This window comes from Cololabis saira, chromosome 3 (genome assembly GCF_033807715.1).
Source record: "Cololabis saira isolate AMF1-May2022 chromosome 3, fColSai1.1, whole genome shotgun sequence".
Lineage (NCBI taxonomy): Eukaryota > Metazoa > Chordata > Actinopteri > Beloniformes > Belonidae > Cololabis > Cololabis saira.
Window position 1 is genome coordinate 21297740 of NC_084589.1, and position 17550 is coordinate 21315289.

Consider the following 17550-nt stretch of genomic DNA (forward strand, 5'->3'; position numbering starts at 1 on the left):
ACACACACACACACACACACACACACACTAAAATGTCAAAAACAAAGGTAAGTTTGATCAGGACTGTAAAACCCACAAACCATCGCAATGCGTGACACAGACTATTGCTTACAGTCATGTGAATGAGAAAATACATACATTTAATTGTATATTTTCTTGGTCCTTAATATCTTTTAAAAATAGGTCAATACAGACTCACAACAACACGTGACATATTAAACTGTCATTATTTGCTTAACAAAAAATAAGCCAAAATGCAAGAGCAGTGTCTGAAGAACTAAGAACACTAAGTCTCTGTAGCTTGAAGAACTAAAACTTGAGGTAACTGTTTTCTAAAGTATGTTATCAGTTTCTTACGTAATTGTGGAGGAATTTTGGCTACATCATTGCTTCAGTTTACTGTTCGACTTATTCAATTATGCACAGCTCTCTTAAGATCCTGCTCCCATCACCTTGCTTCAGAGCTTGCTAAAGATGTGGTGTATTATTGCTGAGCTTTTGCTCGGCTGCATTGTCTTTAGAAAGAAGAGGCTTTTTCATGGCAACCCTTCCTAAAAAGACCTTGGACTTCAGTCTTTTTTAATGGCAGAGTCAAGAAAATGAACATTTAAGATGCTAACGGGTCTGTACAGGCTAAGATCTGTTGCTTCTTCTTTCTTCCTAAACAACAGCAGCTGTCTCTGATGTTTTCCACATGTAAATAATCTTTTACATATTAAAATGATTCAGGGGTGTCCAAAGTCACCTCTCAAGCCCTGGTGTCCTGCAGGTTTTAGATGTTTCATTCTTCAACACACCTGATTCAAGTTACATGGATCCAACAGCTTATCACATTCTCTCCAATTAATCATTGTTTTGAACCAGGTGCGTTGAAGCAGAGAAACACCTACGACCTGCAGGACACCGGCCCCCGAGGACTGGACCTGAACATCCCTGGAAGGATTTAAACAATTTGGGTTGAAATTGTTTGGAAAAGGTATAATCTTTCCAATACTGATGTGCAGCAACAATTGCTTCTCTTGAATCGTTCCTCCCTGGCATTGTATTAACACTCCAGAGCGGCAAATTCTAAAAATTCCCCTTTGGGGACGTGAATTTGATCAGCAGCACCTTGCTAATACTCTCCTCTAAAAGCTGCCACACTACGTGTCCATTTTGCTTAGTTTTTGTTAAAATAATAATAATAACAATAATAGTAATAATGATAATAATGACACATTGTAAAATGGCATGTGCTGTCGTTGCATCTAAAAATTATGTTTACCGTAATCCTGTATGATACCTTAAAAAGGAATTTTCACACAACAGTCCAAAGAAAACTGAACACTTTAACCTCATCACGGGTGTTAAAGAATTTACTTGTAAATGTTCAAACTCCTGGTGGCAAACTACTGCAAACTGGAAGAAAAGTGTGACCTCAAGAAAGTCTGGTGCGTTTTTTTTTTCTTTAATTTTTTATTATTTTTCCAAGGACTAGAAATGTTGCTGTGTGAAACCTGCAGGGCACTTGATCTCTGATAACAGCCAAACTCAATCTCTCATCTCTGTGACCAGTTCAAGTTACAAGATCATAAAAAAGACACACAGATGTAACAAAATGTTTTTCTTTCCCAATAACAAAAAAAAATAAAAAAATGAAAACGGAACAATCAATCTCGAAATAATGTTCATTGTCATCAAATAACAATAAATAAGGAGCGCTCTTCCCTGTACAGACATATATTCTAATCTAAAGTCTTTTGTAATAAAAATAGAACTTCAGTGCATTTCTTCTGACACATTTCTGTTGCTCCTTCTGTATCTGCGCAATTCAACTCTCCGTTACCTTCATGACAAAGCAATGGCCTTTCAAACAGAAAATATTAAAAACAAAAAAATGTAACCCCCCTGAAGAACATAAAAAAGTGTGTATAAAATGAACAGCCTTCTCTTTGTCTGACTGTATTGTACATCTCAGAAACACAAACCTGGACAGAAAAAGGCACAAGTAACTACAAACATAAATGGAATCATTTTTTTGATTAAAGATTTTGGTCATTTACATTTACAATTTTATTCATATTCCTTTCACATATATTTAAACAAACATTAAGTGTATACTTTATATTTTATTTATAATATATATATATATATATATATATATATATATATACTTATTTGTATATATAATTTATATAGGGAAATTTACAGAAACATTATCCATTATATTCACACAGAAAAAGTGCATTTTTATAACAAACCTGAATATTGCCAAAGAACAAGCATTTAAGTTAACAATAGTATTGAAAACTGTATAAAAACAAAGCAATAAAAAACAAGACTAGTGTAGCAACCAGTAAAGCAGAATGGGATGCAGGATGCATCAAGGTGTCGACACTGTCAAGTGCTCTGCTCTCCTTCCGCTTCTCCCTCCACCACACCGCTACCCGACGGTAACTCCTCCCTCTCCGACTCCTGTTCGATGGCACGCAGCGCTACAGGGTCTGCTATGCTGAGGCCGGGTGCTCTTGTACCACCGTCTCTGGCGCTGTGTTTGGTGGTTTTGCTCGCAGACCTGTGGGTGTGGATGGAGCTATGTGAGCTGCCATATTGCTTTGAGTCCGTGGTCTTCAAATCTGCTTTGGAAAGTGTCACTGCTGTAGTAAGACTGTGCTGCACCGCCTGGCTGGTTCCTGCTACCTGGTACTCTGACCAGTAGCTTCCAGGAGTCCTAAGCCCTTGAGTCCTAGGGGTCCCGCCCCAGTATGATTCATGGCGAGCCAGAGACGGCCCCTCGAGTGGTGGAGATGTTGGAGATGACGGTGTAGTCGGGTGGGACCGTGGTCTGGCCTGTACGATTTGAATACCACCAATTGGTATCATTAGATAGGGGACCTTGGCTTGTTGGGAGTGCATGGGAAGATGGCTGAAGATGTTCTCTGTTGTCTGAAGGCCAGGATAAGCCTCACTGGAGGAAAGACGAAAAGCAGCTGGAAAGGAGCTGCTTTCTTCTCCTGCGGTACCAGTTTTCTCCTGTAGGGGGAGAAAACGCTTTATTTTTGCAAATCATGATTTTACTTTTGTCAGTATAGAAAGAACTGGACACTGAAATATTCCCAGAGCGAGAGCACAGAGCAAATATATTGTTTGATTCTTAATGTATCACAGATGGATGTGTGATATGTTAATGAAATAGACCCACCAGTTTGAAGTGACCTCCTTTAGTGCCAGGGCTCTCCCAGGGTAAGTATCCAGAGGTTCTGTGATACAATCTCAGCGGCGACGGAGGGGTTCGAACTTGAGATGGCCGGTAGCAGCTGGGTGAAATGGGACGAAGAGGAGAAAGAGGTCTGATGGGAGACGGCCCTCTCTCGGGAGAGGGTGACACGTGTTGAGAGGGAGTAGAGAGCTCGGTCCTGGGAGAGAGGCTGTGCATGGGCGAGGACAGCTCCAGGCGGGGGGAGAGACTGCGGCTGGGGGGGCAGCTCTCGCTGCTGGGGGAGAACCCTCTCGGTGACGCTTTCCAACCTCGCCGGGAGAACAGTGCTCTCCTGCTACCGGGCGATGCCGCTCGCCTGCTGGGCCAGACTCCCCTCGGGGAGGGCTGATCACGGCCGGGACTGGGCTCAGGGTCAGGAGTGCCCTGTTGGGAGCGCCGACCCCCGCTGGAGTGACCCCCTGCTGATGGGTGGGTGTCCGACGAACAGGAGGATAGTGGGTCTTCGTGAGATGCAGATTCCTCTTCCTCGTCCTCCTCCTCATCATCATCTTCGTCATTGTCCGATTCCTCCACGTCAGAAAACTGATGGTCGTCCTGCTCCTCCGAGCCACACACACGTTCATCGCTTCCAGCTGTATGAGCAGAGACAGAAAAACATCTCATTCAATTGCATCCCCGTAACTTTATATCTATCTAGTAAAACTTCTGCCCTTAAGTTAAAATAGTTGTGCCATTAAACCCCACATCAACACGTGCACACACGCACACTAGGAATGGGCGATATTTTACCGTTCACAATAAACCGTCAAGAATTTGTCATCTCGCGGTAAAAACGATAAATTTCCGTTGATGACGTTTTTGTGTAAAACTGATTTATGGTTCTGTGTTAAATCCACGCACAATGGGAAGGAAGGAAGGAAGGAAGGAAGGAAGGAAGGAAGGAAGGAAGGAAGGAAGGAAGGAAGGAAGGAAGGAAGGAAGGAAGGAAGGAAGGAAGGAAGGGAGGAAGGGAGGGAGGGAGGGAGCCATAAAGAAAGAAGGAACGAAAGAAAGAATGATAAATTCCTGTTTATGACATTTTTGTGTAACAAACATGGCGGATCTGAGAGCGAGATAGATTTATAGTTACAAAGGTGGAGTTGAATTGTTATTTTTTCTATCGTCATTTTTATCGTTATCGGGTTAAATGCCAGAAATTATCGTGATACATTTTTTAGTCCATACCGCCCATCCCTAACGCACACGCACGCACACACACACACACACACACACACACACACACACACACACACACACACACACACACACACACACACACACACACACACACACACACACACACACACACACACACACACACACACACACACACACACACACACACACACACACACACACACACACACACACACACACACACACACCGTTCCAGAAAAAATGTTCTGGCACAAAGTTTGACGACAGCATGCCACACTGGCCATTCATCAAAAACACTTGTTAAATATAGACTGTGAATAAAAAAGTCAGGAATTATTTGAATAGCACCATGCCTCTATTCACAAACTATCTCTCCAGCCTTGTGAATGGCCCTTCCTCGGCTGGGATGTGTGTGGTAAATCAGCAAGGAAGAGAAAAACAAGGGCAGGCACAGCAGACAAAGGTAGAAAAGAAATCGTGAGGTACTGGCTTTGAGGCTCTTTTGTGGCTTCACTGAGTGGGCAGACCGAAACGGTCAACTCTGTTTTCGCTGTATCTCGGTGGAAAATCCTTGAGAACAAGAGAGAGCGGCTAGACTTGTGCAACTAAATCAGGAGAACGTGGCTTTCTCTGTATTCTTCATTTATTTATCTTCTACTTTTTCATATTCCTTATGCAAGGCCAGAGGGATGAGAATAGAACATGGTGTTGCATAAGCTGTCAGTGCTGAGCAGCTACTATTCTTCACAAGCAGAAGTTCATCCAGCTGTGTACCAATAGTGCTACACAGTGAAAGGAAAATATGTGGGATGCATCCCCCATCCCCCAAAGTACCTGTTTCTTCGCTCTCTGGCTCGTCCAGTGATGACTCAGAGACTCCCATTGCCTGGCATTTTTTCCCATGAGCCTTTGACTTCATGTGTTTTGTAAGGTTTCCTACGAAGAGCAAAAAGCGTCACGTAATCGTCAAGGTAAAATTCATGTTCGAGTACAACTCCAGTTCCAAAAAACATTGGGATGCTGTGTCAAATGTAAAAAAAAAAAAAAAAGTATGAAATGCTGAAGATAAAAGATCTCACCACTTCATGAAAAATATAAAGCTTATTTTGAATTAGATGGTAGTAAAATGTCTAAAAAAAAGTTGAGATGGGGCAAATGAAGTCAATTGGCACAAAGTCAGTGGCATCATAAAAAGATGATTCACAGAAGAATGCCAATCAGGCAACAGCTGCATTTACAAATTATGAAACAACTTAGTTTCATAATAGTACATAATATACTCAAAAGATTCAGAAAATCTGGAGAAATCTTGTGCACACAGGAGAAGACTGAAAAATAAGAAAATCAATGCTGGATGCATGATACCTCTGTCCCCTCAGGGAGCACTGCTTTATTAACAGGAATGACTCTGTACAAGAGACCACCACACAGGTTTAAGCAGTGCCAAACACAGTGTCCAAAATGTTGACGTGATCCAGAAGTAATGGCATCTTCTCTGGGCCAAAGCACATTTAAAATGGACTGAGGCAAAGTGGAAAACTGTTGTATCAGACAAATCAAAGGCGTTTAGCTTTCACATCTGGAGAGGACACATCAGCGGGTCTTGCATCTTTCAGCAAGAAAATGTTAAAGCGTACACTGACTCAATAAAGAAAAAATGTAGGTGCAGAACTGGCCTGCCGGCAGTCCCGTTCTTTCAGAAACAAAGTGTTCTTATAGCAAAAATTATAACAAAGATCCTTGCGCATTGGACACGGATAGGACAACATTTATCTCCCAAAGCTCCAGCAATCGGTACCCTCAGTTTCCAGACATTTGTGGACTGTTGTTAAAAGAGGAAGGGATGATTCACAGCGGTAAACTTTGTCCTGTCCCAAACGTTTTGAGACATGCTGCTGCCATCAAAATCCAAATTACTGAATGTTTTTCATAAGATGATACATTTCCTCAGTTTAAACATTGGATTTATGTTTTTCTATGTTCTGTTGTAAATACTAAGAAAATCAGTAGTTTATGTTTTTATTCACGTTTTACACACTGTTCCAGCATTATGCAAATGATGTATTTACCTTTGGTCTTGAAGGCAAAGTTGCAGTGTTTACAAATGTATGGACGGACGTCGGTGTGCGTTCTGATGTGCTTTTTCAGCATGCTGGGCTTCTTGCAGCGAATCCCACATTCTCCACATATGTACTTGCCTCGCCCCCGACCTCTCACATAGACATACTCCTCATTGGACTTGTACCTAACGGGAAGAAAAGAGAATTACACATTCAATATGCATAAAACCCTACACTATAATTACTTTTATTCAGACCTCGGAGAGTAAGCGAATGCTGAAATTTCCTACTTTACTCACTGACAGGCTCAAATTTAGTAGTTTATACATCTGACTAATGAAACTGAGTTTAAAGCAGTTTAAAGCTGCTGGGAATTAAAAAAAAACGACTATATGCAAAAATGTCAAGTAAGTTAGATTTATTATGTTTATGGAAATTTGAACTTTTTCAGGTGTAAAGGTTTTAAAGGAAATTCAAATTTAGTCTTAAATTATAAGATTTACAGGGATATACTGTAGTCAGACTATAAAAAGAGAATAAAGTCAACAACTGGCCACTTTTAGTCTCATTTTCTGATCAAGACCAACAATGAATCATCTAGAGAAAGCTCCTTATTACAACACTTCTTTCTGAGGGGAAAAACGATCCCACAAACCTCATTGTGAGTAGCGGCGTAAACAAATAAAACCTGCTGTTTAAAATTAATAACATTACACCAACCTCTTACTGTGCAGTTGCTTGCACCAAAATACATTTAAAAAAAGGCTGATTTCAGATTTTTCTTCTTTATCCTGTCCTAAGAGGATTCTGATACATCCCAAATTGTAGTAGTGTGCAAGCCATAAATAAAAAAAAGAAGAATTAAAACAGAGAGTGCAAATTAATTAAAAAGAACTGAGTCCAATGACCAGCATGGGAGGTTAAATTGTTAGCTGCTGCACTGCAAAGTAAACCATTTTTACTTCCACAATATGTACATTAACAGCCTAATGTGCCTTTCAACCACAGCACACATCTCAGAGCAGAATGGTGACATGTGCTGTCCCCGTGCACAGGTCTGCTTTGAGGATTGGAGGTATGACAGACATCGTCTAGATATGTGGCTGCAGCAGGCCCCAGATTCTCCGCAGGTTTCTGGTATTTATCAGTATGAGCTGAGGACTGCAGATTGCACCAGGATAATGTGTAGGCTTTGTTATTGCCAGTGGTCAGGGCACAAGGTTACTGATTACAAGCATACTATTAGTGGAGCAGAACTGACAGGTCAAATATTTCTTAGGCAATTTGCTGATGCTGAAAGACATGACAGAAGATGTGCAGTTAAACGAGGCCTCTGCATATGCACGCTCTACAGCTGGCAAAGTCAACACATAATTCTCTCAGGTGTATTTTACAATAATGGGAACTTGTTACTTGCCTAAATGCCCAGATGTCGTCATCTGATAAATGGATGTTAACAACTACCATTGTATATGCCAATTCCTTTAAAGCGTTTGTCTCTTTAGCTACCAAATGCAACCATCCAGCTTCATTAAGAAACAGTGTTGATGACTTTGATCTTAACACAGGCCAAAAAAAACAAAAAAAAACAGAAACAATCCAATTAAAGTGGTTCTGTAGAGCTGAGGGTCACTGCAGAGCTGGGTTAATATTCTCAGTAACAACGAGTGACCCCCATGATGACACAGACATATGACCCTTTGCTTTAATGAAAATATCGATCAGAACGCGTTTAATAACGATGATGAATGCATAACATGCACACAAGACAAGCACGCCTGAGAAACGGGGAAACAAGGCTTTCTTTATGGAGGCGGGTTGGGGAAGCCCCACCAAAAGCCCGGCGGCGCTGAAGCCCTTGGCTGTACCCTCCACTACACCCCGGGAGCACAAAGAATACCAGCTATTCTGCTACGATCGGGTGGCCCTGCCAACAACAGCAACGGCTAAAGAGAGGGAAGGGAAGCCTTGCTGCAGCCAGCAACCTAAAATAGACGCTAAATGTAAAAAAATATCAAGCAACACATTTAGGCCTAGTCTATAAAAACATTGTTTATGCACAATCTTGATGTTTACCGACAGACTGTTTGTGGACAGAGTGAACCACAGATGTTTTACATCTGAAAGGACTGTCCTCTCTGAAAAACTGCTGGCCTCCTTCCGCCGCTCATGAGGAGACATACAATCCATTCTGAGTTGTAAACATCCAACGTGTGCTGACTCATTTTAATTACAGCGCATGAACCACATCCACAGTACTCCCTGTTGTATGACAAAACTAGCAAGAGCAAATCATAACAAATTGTTGCGCAACTGAAAAAATAGTCTCAACAGTGACATTATGATGTATTCATGCAGGAGCCGGCTACTGTTTATCTTGCATTTATTTCTCATCACTTCTAAAAATATCCAACCACATCTCAGGCAAAAGAAAAAAATAGACCAAAGCTACACTTCTTATATCGCACTTAAAAGCGGCAGCATATCACTTGGTAGATTTGGCTAAAAAGAAATCTTGTTTTGGCGTGTTATAAGATTTAGGTTGTTTTGGTGAAAATGATGATACTCTCAACCGGAAAATAAATTATTGAAAAATGCACTCAATTCAAACAAGTACAGAATAATTATACAATATTTTAACATAGGCACTGAATTACACTTCAATAACACTATGGGCCAAAAAGATTTTCGCCAGCCAGTGCAGTTTAATTTGAAAAGGATAACGATTAGCTGCGTAAGACTATCAAACTTTAGAGACACCTGCACTGATCAACGTCAGAGGGATTTCTGAAATGGTACGGAAACTGGCAAGTCATGAAAAAACCCCACAAATGCCTGCTCGTAGAAGAGTGCTCTCCAGAACAAAACAAGTTGCACACAGTCCTGATTTCAAAGAATGCAGGGAGATAGGGGACAATGAGTCCTAACACAGTCGAGGAGCAAAACATTGTGCTGTGCTCTGACGAGTTGTGCTTTTTGTGGTTGAATAAGATGAAGAAATACAGGAGGACATTGAGGGGTGCAATTGAAGGATGGAAGGGGCATGCCGTTAAAACAAATAAATAAATGCTTAGTGTAAATAAAAGCTGGGGAGTTGTGAAGTGGGCAAATGTGAGCAGAGAGAGCAAAGCAGTACAATAGGGGCAGACAACGGCAAGATGCAGGGAAGCTCTGGGCTGTTTATGGATGAAAATGCACTTCCTAAACGTGTGTAATGTGTGGCTGCGAGTGATAGAGTCTGGTAATTAGTCCCTTATCTACTGTCAGGCAGACAACTGCTTCAATCTCAACCTGTTGTGCACATAAACACAAAACGCAAGCCCTGACATGGTTGCGTCAGCACATACACACACACACAAGCAAAAACCATCCTAAAAAGCTGTTATTAATGCCCTTCTTGCCCAAATGAATATTGGAAGGTTCCAAAACTTTCCATCACAACACATTATAACACCTCTCAACTATGCTGGAATGTCCCCAAAATGTTTCCCTCTTTCAAGTGTTATTTCTATCGCTTCAGAGGGAGCAGATCCGTACTATATATAATCAGCTGCTGAGGAAACTTTTAGCTCCAAACACTGTAAACCAAGGGAAGCGGACAGGCTGCACTGGGAAGGATCTCCAAGACATTTATTAAAAACACAAATATATGAACGTGTAAACCACACAAAGGACGACAGCCACAACTACATCTTGCCGTGCCTCTATATTTCCAGTAACTTACTGCAACCACAAATACAAAAATACTTCATGAAAGTCTCACAAAGTAAAGCCGGAGATAACCTTTTCTCCTTCATTCAGACATATATAGACACAGAGTTCTCTCTCCAAATTAACACGTCTTAAACACAGAAATTCATGCCAGCAGTGAGAGGAAAAAGCTTGGCTACAGGTACAAATGAAGTCCCTGTGGGCCCCGCTGCCTCCCATCTGCTACTCTAATTATCTGTGCACTCCTGTCAACTATCCATAGTTGTTGTTTTGCTGTCATCAAGCAGACAAACTTGTGTAATGAGGGACTGCCGTAAATTGAAAATACTGAATAAAAAAAAATGGAAAAGATTCAGTCTTGCATCTCTTACCCGCCTTCAAAGATGCGAACCCGAGAAGACTCGCCCGGTTTGGAGGTGGAAGGTCCTTCCTCTTCTCTCGTCTCTTTATTATCCTCCTTTTCATGCTTCTGCTGACTCTTTACTTCAGTGACGGTGCTGGGTGAGGTGGCATGTACCTACACTCAAGACAAATTTAAAACAACTTAAAATAAAATGTTATTAGCTGTGCTGTAAAGAGTGCTCCACTGGTCTAGTATTCTACTTCTGCGACAGAGACACAGCCCATCGCAATGCAATAATATTTACAAACTAAACACACTGATGTATAAAACTATACAATAGTACAATAGTGTGATTAATGTAAAACCCACAGGTTTATGATATGCTGTGTTTATATTTACCTCAGACACATGTGTTGTCTTGTGGCTCGCAGGTGCCAGGTTTCCTTTGGTTTGTGTCAGGGCGGTCGCCATTGTGTATATCGCAGAGCTGTGCCTCTGTTTGGAGCACAGTAGAGAAAGGGCCACTTTTGTGCTGAGGCCCGGCAAGTTGGGGTTGTGAGCACTGATGCTCCATGTAGAATAGACTGAGGTACGAGGGTCTCGCTGCACAGATGGGTTAGGTTTGACATACTTCAGATAGCACCAGTTGACTGAGGTGGAGGTGTGGAGGTTGGGGTATGAAGGGGTACTTGGTCTCTCAACCCCCGCCTCTACAGTTGGCACCTCTTCCTTTTTTTGAATTGTTTTCTGAGTTGACTCCCTCTGTCCCTCCTGTTTGTCCCTTTTGTTATTCTTTGTTACTTTGTCTTGTACCTCTTCTAATTTCTCAGTTGCCATGTCTACCCTGTCTGGGTGCTTCTTTTCTTCTTCATCCAGTTTTGCCCCAGTGGCTTTACTTTCTTCTTCCCGGCTTTCTTTCAGTTCTTCATCCTCTTCCTCCCTTGTTTTATGTTGCTCCTCCTCCTCTTCCTCCTTCACCCTTTTCTGGTGACGTTGAGCTTCTGTGCTGAGCTCAAGGCTGGCTGCAGGAGAAAGCATTCGTTTGCTTCCTCCAGCTCCCAGTGGACCGTATCCCTCCCCAGAACCTGAGGCCAGCTCCGTTGGCAAAGTCAGGGGTAGAAGACTCTTGATATCTGGGGTGGGTACTTTAAGGTATGTCCTTTGCAGTGTGTGTCGATCTACCTGGCCCATGATGACCATAGCTGTGCAAGAAGTTGGCTCCTGTGAAGGAGTGGAAGCCAAAATCTGGGACAGAGTAGTATACATGGCACTGGCAAAGGTAGGTCGATGAGTCTGGAGGCGCACTGGCACCACAAGGGACACTGCTGGTGTGAGCTGTGCCAAACATGTGACAATGACTGGCCTTGGGTAGTGGTAAGAGATGGTTACAACAGATTGCTGGGCGAGGTCAGAGGACATGGAAGAGGTGGAAGGTCTGCTCACTGTAGTGGATGGGGAAGGAGCATGTGTGGGAAGTCTCGAAGGAACAGACAAATACAGAGTCTGGCCAGCTCTAGTCCTGGGGGAGAAGGCGAAAGGAACTAGGGGAGAAAGGTGAGGCAGTGGTATTCTCTGTTCTGCCATGTGGATATGAGACGAGTGAATCTGTATAGGTGAAGATCCTGTTTGCGAATGCAAAATGGCCCTGTGGAGGACTTGGGTGGATAGTATTTCCGATATGGTTGTGGTAACAGGTAGTAGCTGTGATAGTGATCCTGGAGGGAAAGCATGTTGGACTCCAGGCTGAAAAGGGAGGAGATCCTGAGAGGATGGAAAGAATTGTGATGGTAATGTTTGCAAGGCCTTTGCTGTTGATTCAAGGTGAAATTGGGAGCTCAGATCAGCTGAGTAGAGAGGAGGATGGCTAGAGTGGGAAGGACCAGGTTTGGGACTTTCTGATCTGGACAACTGATTAATGTTGCTCCCCACCTCCTGCTCGGATTCACCTAAGGTGGCGTGTTTCACAAGAAGACACTTCCTCCTTTCTTTCCAGGAGCATGTGGGCTGCTGAGAGGAAAGGGATCCATAGTCAAATGACTTACTTCTGGTCTCTGCACTCTCTTGTGTTTGTTGTGGGCTGGCTGGGGCCTGCTCTGAACACGAACGCCTCATCTCCTTGTGACTTTGGTGGTATTGGTGAGAGGCAGATGGCACCATAAGCATCTGAGAGCTTTGGCTGCTAGAAGCCCAGATAGTTGGCTCTGAACGTGCAGTATCTTCAAATGAAGCAGAATGACTTGAGATGTTGCTTTCGTGACTTGGACTACGAGGCAGAGACGGAGACTCAAAGCTAGACCCCCCGGAGGACTGTGCAGCTTCTGCCAGACGGAGTCTTTTCTTCTTTGGTGGCAGCTTCTCAGCAGGAAGCTGGGCCAGAGTCTGGCTACGCTGAGGCCACTGGAATTCCTCTACTCTCTCGGCCTCCTAAGGACAACAGTTTAAGCATAGACTCTTGAGTACAATGGACTCTGAATGATAGCTTGATGAAAATGATAGACTTAGAGAAATTAAATTACAATACATTCTTGTAAAACCTGTATAAATAAATCGTCATTTGAAGAATAACATACCTTGGAAGAAGATGCTGCTACCGGGGGTGACACAGATGGCATGTCAGCATCAAGCTCCACAGTAACAAGGATCTCCGGCACTTGAATGTTTGGCTGGCGGATGAGGCGTGATGTGGACGGAGATGGTTTTGGCTCGGGTTCTTGTGTTTGCTGATTCTCTCTGAGGTCTGGTTCCTGGCTTTCCATAGATATACTCTCCTGTTTCTCAAAAGAGCTAGTGTGTTGGATGACAGACACACCCTTCCTGTCCTGCTGCTGCTGTTGATTTGGCTCAGTCTGTAAAATAACACCTAGAAAGAGGGGAAAAAAAATAAATTATAAATTAGATTTTGCAATCTTATATTATTATGAGACATTAGAATTACCATCTGACTTTTAATGGATTTCTAATAATAATTAAGTATAAAAATAAAATAAATAAAGTGCTATTTTGCAACGTAGTTTTGATTTCTTTTCCTTTTATCAAAAGACGGCTCGTATGTTCAGATACCCGATGGTAAAGGGCTCTTAAACACAAACATTTAATAGAAGGTTAATTTGATACTACAGGGATACATAAACAGACCTGAGAGGGCTTGGCTGTGCTCTGGTCTACTTGGCACTGAAATGAGGCCTGCAGAGCTTCCTGACATGGGTACAGCTCCAGGGCTGGGAGGATCATCCTCCAAACTCTCCTCTTTCCTCCTCTTCCTCACAGCCATGGCCAGTGCTCTGAACTTATAGTGCATCATCAGGGGCCGATCCTCCCTGGTTGTTTGACTGACTTCCTCTTGTTCCTGCACTGGGCAGATGCCTCTGTGAGCCTCGTACGCTCCACTGTGTTGAAAGCGGGCCCCGCATGTTCCACACTGTAATGCCCCGGGACACTTTTGCTGTTGTTGTTGCTGTGGCTGCTTCCCTGATTCAATAACTCTGGCTGAAGAGGACAAGGAGGCGTGTCGGGTCTCCTCCAATGTTAGCTCTGCTCCCTGGGGATCCTCTATGGCGGGCTGGCGTCTGAGTGTACGCTGGGCACCCCTCATCTCTGCGACCACTGCTTGTTGCTCATCGAATGACTGGCAGAGGCGGTAACCTCTAGGAGACATGGTGCCAGAGGTGAAGGGTTCTGGTTGGCTGGTAGTTGATGGCATTGAGTGGCTTCTAAGAAGAGGCACTGCTGACAGTTCCTGTGCACCTGCCGCAGGGTTTTGGAGATGCCTCAAACCACTGGGGCCTGCAGCTTCTCCTTTGGGATCAAATGTGTATGGATCTTTTGGGGTGATACATTTGGGTGACTCCATGCTGCTCTTCCGGGACAGAGATGAGCGTCTGGGCTTAACACTGTCAATTTCACTGGTGTCTACTACTGCCTCATTAATAGTTATGAGCTTGGTAATGTGTTCTATGACTTGGGTTTTGGGCACAGAGAAGGGAATGCTCTTCTCCTCAGTTCCTGAGGAAGAGGAATGTGAAGAATGAGGCTGTTGTTGGTGGGGACTGCGTTGCTGGCCTCCCAGTCTTCCATACTTCCCTAAAATAATTTCTGCGTAGGTTTTGCCACTGGAACTTGGTGGGCTAACTTGGGACAAGTCAGTACTTCCTGATCCAGAGAAATACCCAGACTCTGTGCTGCCTTTACTACCTGGTCCTATGGAAGAAGATGAGGTGGAGAGAGAGGAAGGATGGTCATCTGGAGATGCCATAGGACCTCGTTTTCTTTCACTAAGCCTCAAGGCCAGTCTTTGCTTCACAGCCTGGGAGTCTTCGGGCCTTTGGGGCTCCTCTGAGCCTCCCAGCTGTTCTTTGTCCCCTTTCTTCGGTCTGGGCATCTCTTTAGAGGAGGATTTTCTATGCTGACCTGTCTCTTCCTCAGACTCAGTACTTTCTCCGTCTGTGTGTTCCTCGGGGTCTTCCACAACACCACTTGCCTCTGGTTCGTCACGACTAGAAGCCATACCTGCTCTAATGCGATGGGCATGGGACTTGCGGTGCTTGTATAGGTTACTCTTGGTCTTGAAGGAAAACCCACAGGGAGTACAAGGGTAGGGTCTTTCTCCTGTATGGGAGCGTATGTGTTTTTGAAGAACACTTGGCTTGGCACATGGACGTCCACAGTACGTGCAGACATATTTCCCTGTTTTCTGTGGTTTCTTTTCCCCCTTTCTGGGGGAACTAATACTTTCTTGACTCTCTTGGCTGGAGTGAGATGGCGCCCCATGACCATGCTCAGCCTGGGTGGAGGAAGTAGAAGGGAGGGATGAGGAGGCTGTAGAGTAGAAGCTGCCCCCTGAGGGGTTTAGGGCATCCGAATGCTGCCATACTGCTGCTTGCTGTTGCTGTAATCGAAGCAGGTCAGTACGTCTGGGTTGGCGATGTTGTAGGCGGCCCAAGGCTCTGTGTACAGGACGAGGATTAGGAGGCTGCTGGGGCTGCTCAGGTGGACAAGATTCAAATGAAGACTCAGCTGTCACATGCTGCTGCCCTTGCCTTCCAGAGCGATCCCCATCAGCCGGACGGCTGGGCTCAGCCTCCATAGAGTGGGGAGGAGACCTCACAGACCACTAATGAAGGGCTCTCTGAGCCTCATTGGTCCGACCACATGGCAGCAGCGAGGTCAGAGGGAGGGGAACATCGACAGACGGAATCGTAAATAAAAATGAAGGACCTTCTTCAGTGTAGGCCAAGAGTTATTCAAGAGGACCAAATGAGGCATCATTAAAAGGTGCCCTGAAGCTGCATGGATGCAGGTAAACATGGATGCTCCCTCCGTGCACGGCAGTTTCGATTCTGTCTGACCTCGGCCATCCTAAAAGTCCTCCCAGGGTCTCCTCTGCATCTCCTTTCTTGGTTGTCAAGAATGCTAACTGTTCAGATCGCTGATGGTTCTGAAAGGAACAAGAGAAAAGCACAAAAAAAGCACAGAGTCACTCACAAAGGAGAAAATAAAAATTGTACTGTACATTTAATACTGTAGATGAACTGACAAAGTATTATTAGTGGCAATATTGTCAACTGTATCATCCTCTAGGGGCATAGAACAACCTAGAGGTGCAAATGAATAAAATAAAATAAAATACAAGCAAAAGTATAACTTTAGTCCAACTCAGAGCTCATTTCAAAATACAGAAAGCACAGTTGACTAATGTTAAAGGTTTGACAATTCAAAAAAAAGGTTTCCAAAAGGCTAGAAGAGTTATATATAGTACAAGGTCCAAATTATTATTGCCTTATGAATGCTAAAAACATCCAAAATACATTGTATTATGTCACTGAGGGCTGCATTTAGTGTGTACTAGTGAGCAGGGTCAGCATTGTAATGAAAACATTTGCAAGGTGATTGCATCAGCAACATGCTGCAGCTCTCTTCTGCTTCTGCTTCAGCTCTTATGACGACAACATGCAGTTCTACTGAAATTTGAAGGCCAATATAGTTCACTATTGTAACATTAAAAAAGAAAGAAAGATACAATCATCTGAGAGTGAAATGCTTGAATGTGCACATCCACATACCATGTAAACTATGTAAAGCTTTTTAAAGTTTGGACAATTTTGAAATCTACTTCAAAATCAAGAGTCAGTTGTACTTCAAACAGATAAATCAGAATCATACGTGACAAATGACTGGCTTACTCAGCAGGAGTCAGAGCAGCTCAATGCCAGTCAGGCAGCATTCACAGCACAGGGACCAACAGACAAGATCCCTGTGTCAGGGCAAGAAGTCAAAACAAATGTTGGAAATACAGCCCAAGCTTATCAGATCTGGCAGTGAAGCTTAGGGGAGCAAATGGTGGGGGCTGTTCTCCAGTATCACCGCCTATACTCCTCATACTATGCTGCCACATGGGTGTGAGGTTTATGACGGGCCAAGACAAGAATCCTTCTCTCGTGTTAGGATCCCGTGAAGCCTTTTATCAAGATGAATCTATTGTAATATTTCTCACTTACACAAAACCAGAAAGCTGTGTTTATGAAGAACTAAGAATAGCTGATCATGAAGACTTAGAGATGAGGCTACGGTGAAAGATCATCCGTTATCAAGATGTATGTTCTGTAATATTTCCCACTTATTACAAAGCCTGCACTCAGTCTCAACTCAAGACATCAGATTCTTGTATCGTAGCCAATCAAAGCACATTCTGGGAATGGAAAGAGCCAATCATAACATTTTCAGCGAGCAGCCATGCCTGACTGTTGGCAGTCCCGACACAGGCTCATCCAGAATATCATTCACCATCTGAGACAGTGATACCGTTTGCAATTCCCCAACGGTGTCAGACTCCGGAGAGCCCTGCTCAGTGAAGGAGGTCCCCATGTGTGTTCCCGCCCCAGCTGTAGAGCTCTGCAATAGCGTAGAAGAGATCCAGAGAAAATGCAGAGAAAAAAAAAGTAGGCCTACAGATGTCCTATAGTATAAGAGGAGTGAGAAAATGTGGAGAGGAAAGAAATCACTAAACCTGTGCCTAAACAAACAGAGCCGAGACTGCAGCTTAA

The 17550-nt window shown here is 43.5% G+C and overlaps 2 protein-coding genes across 3 annotated transcripts in view; both read right to left on the reverse strand.

The window, feature by feature from the left end:
• Positions 1-2136: 2136 nt before the first annotated feature.
• LOC133427918 (transcription factor HIVEP3) overlaps positions 2137-17550 on the reverse strand; it is a 49016-nt gene continuing 33602 nt past the window's right edge. For both annotated transcript variants that reach the window (XM_061716508.1, XM_061716509.1), the window contains 8 exons: positions 13646-15944; positions 13081-13370; positions 10910-12934; positions 10539-10684; positions 6466-6641; positions 5231-5332; positions 3182-3831; positions 2137-3012 (listed from right to left, as the gene is read on the reverse strand). In XM_061716508.1, coding sequence (XP_061572492.1) covers positions 2380-3012; positions 3182-3831; positions 5231-5332; positions 6466-6641; positions 10539-10684; positions 10910-12934; positions 13081-13370; positions 13646-15593 — 5970 coding nt within the window. In that variant the 5' untranslated portion in view covers positions 15594-15944 and the 3' untranslated portion in view covers positions 2137-2379. The remainder of the gene's footprint in view (positions 3013-3181; positions 3832-5230; positions 5333-6465; positions 6642-10538; positions 10685-10909; positions 12935-13080; positions 13371-13645; positions 15945-17550) is intronic.
• The window catches only part of LOC133440601 (DNA-directed RNA polymerase II subunit RPB1-like), a 35164-nt gene continuing 33541 nt past the window's right edge, over positions 15928-17550 (reverse strand). The window contains exon 7 of the mRNA XM_061717920.1: positions 15928-15944. Coding sequence (XP_061573904.1) covers positions 15928-15944 — 17 coding nt within the window. The remainder of the gene's footprint in view (positions 15945-17550) is intronic.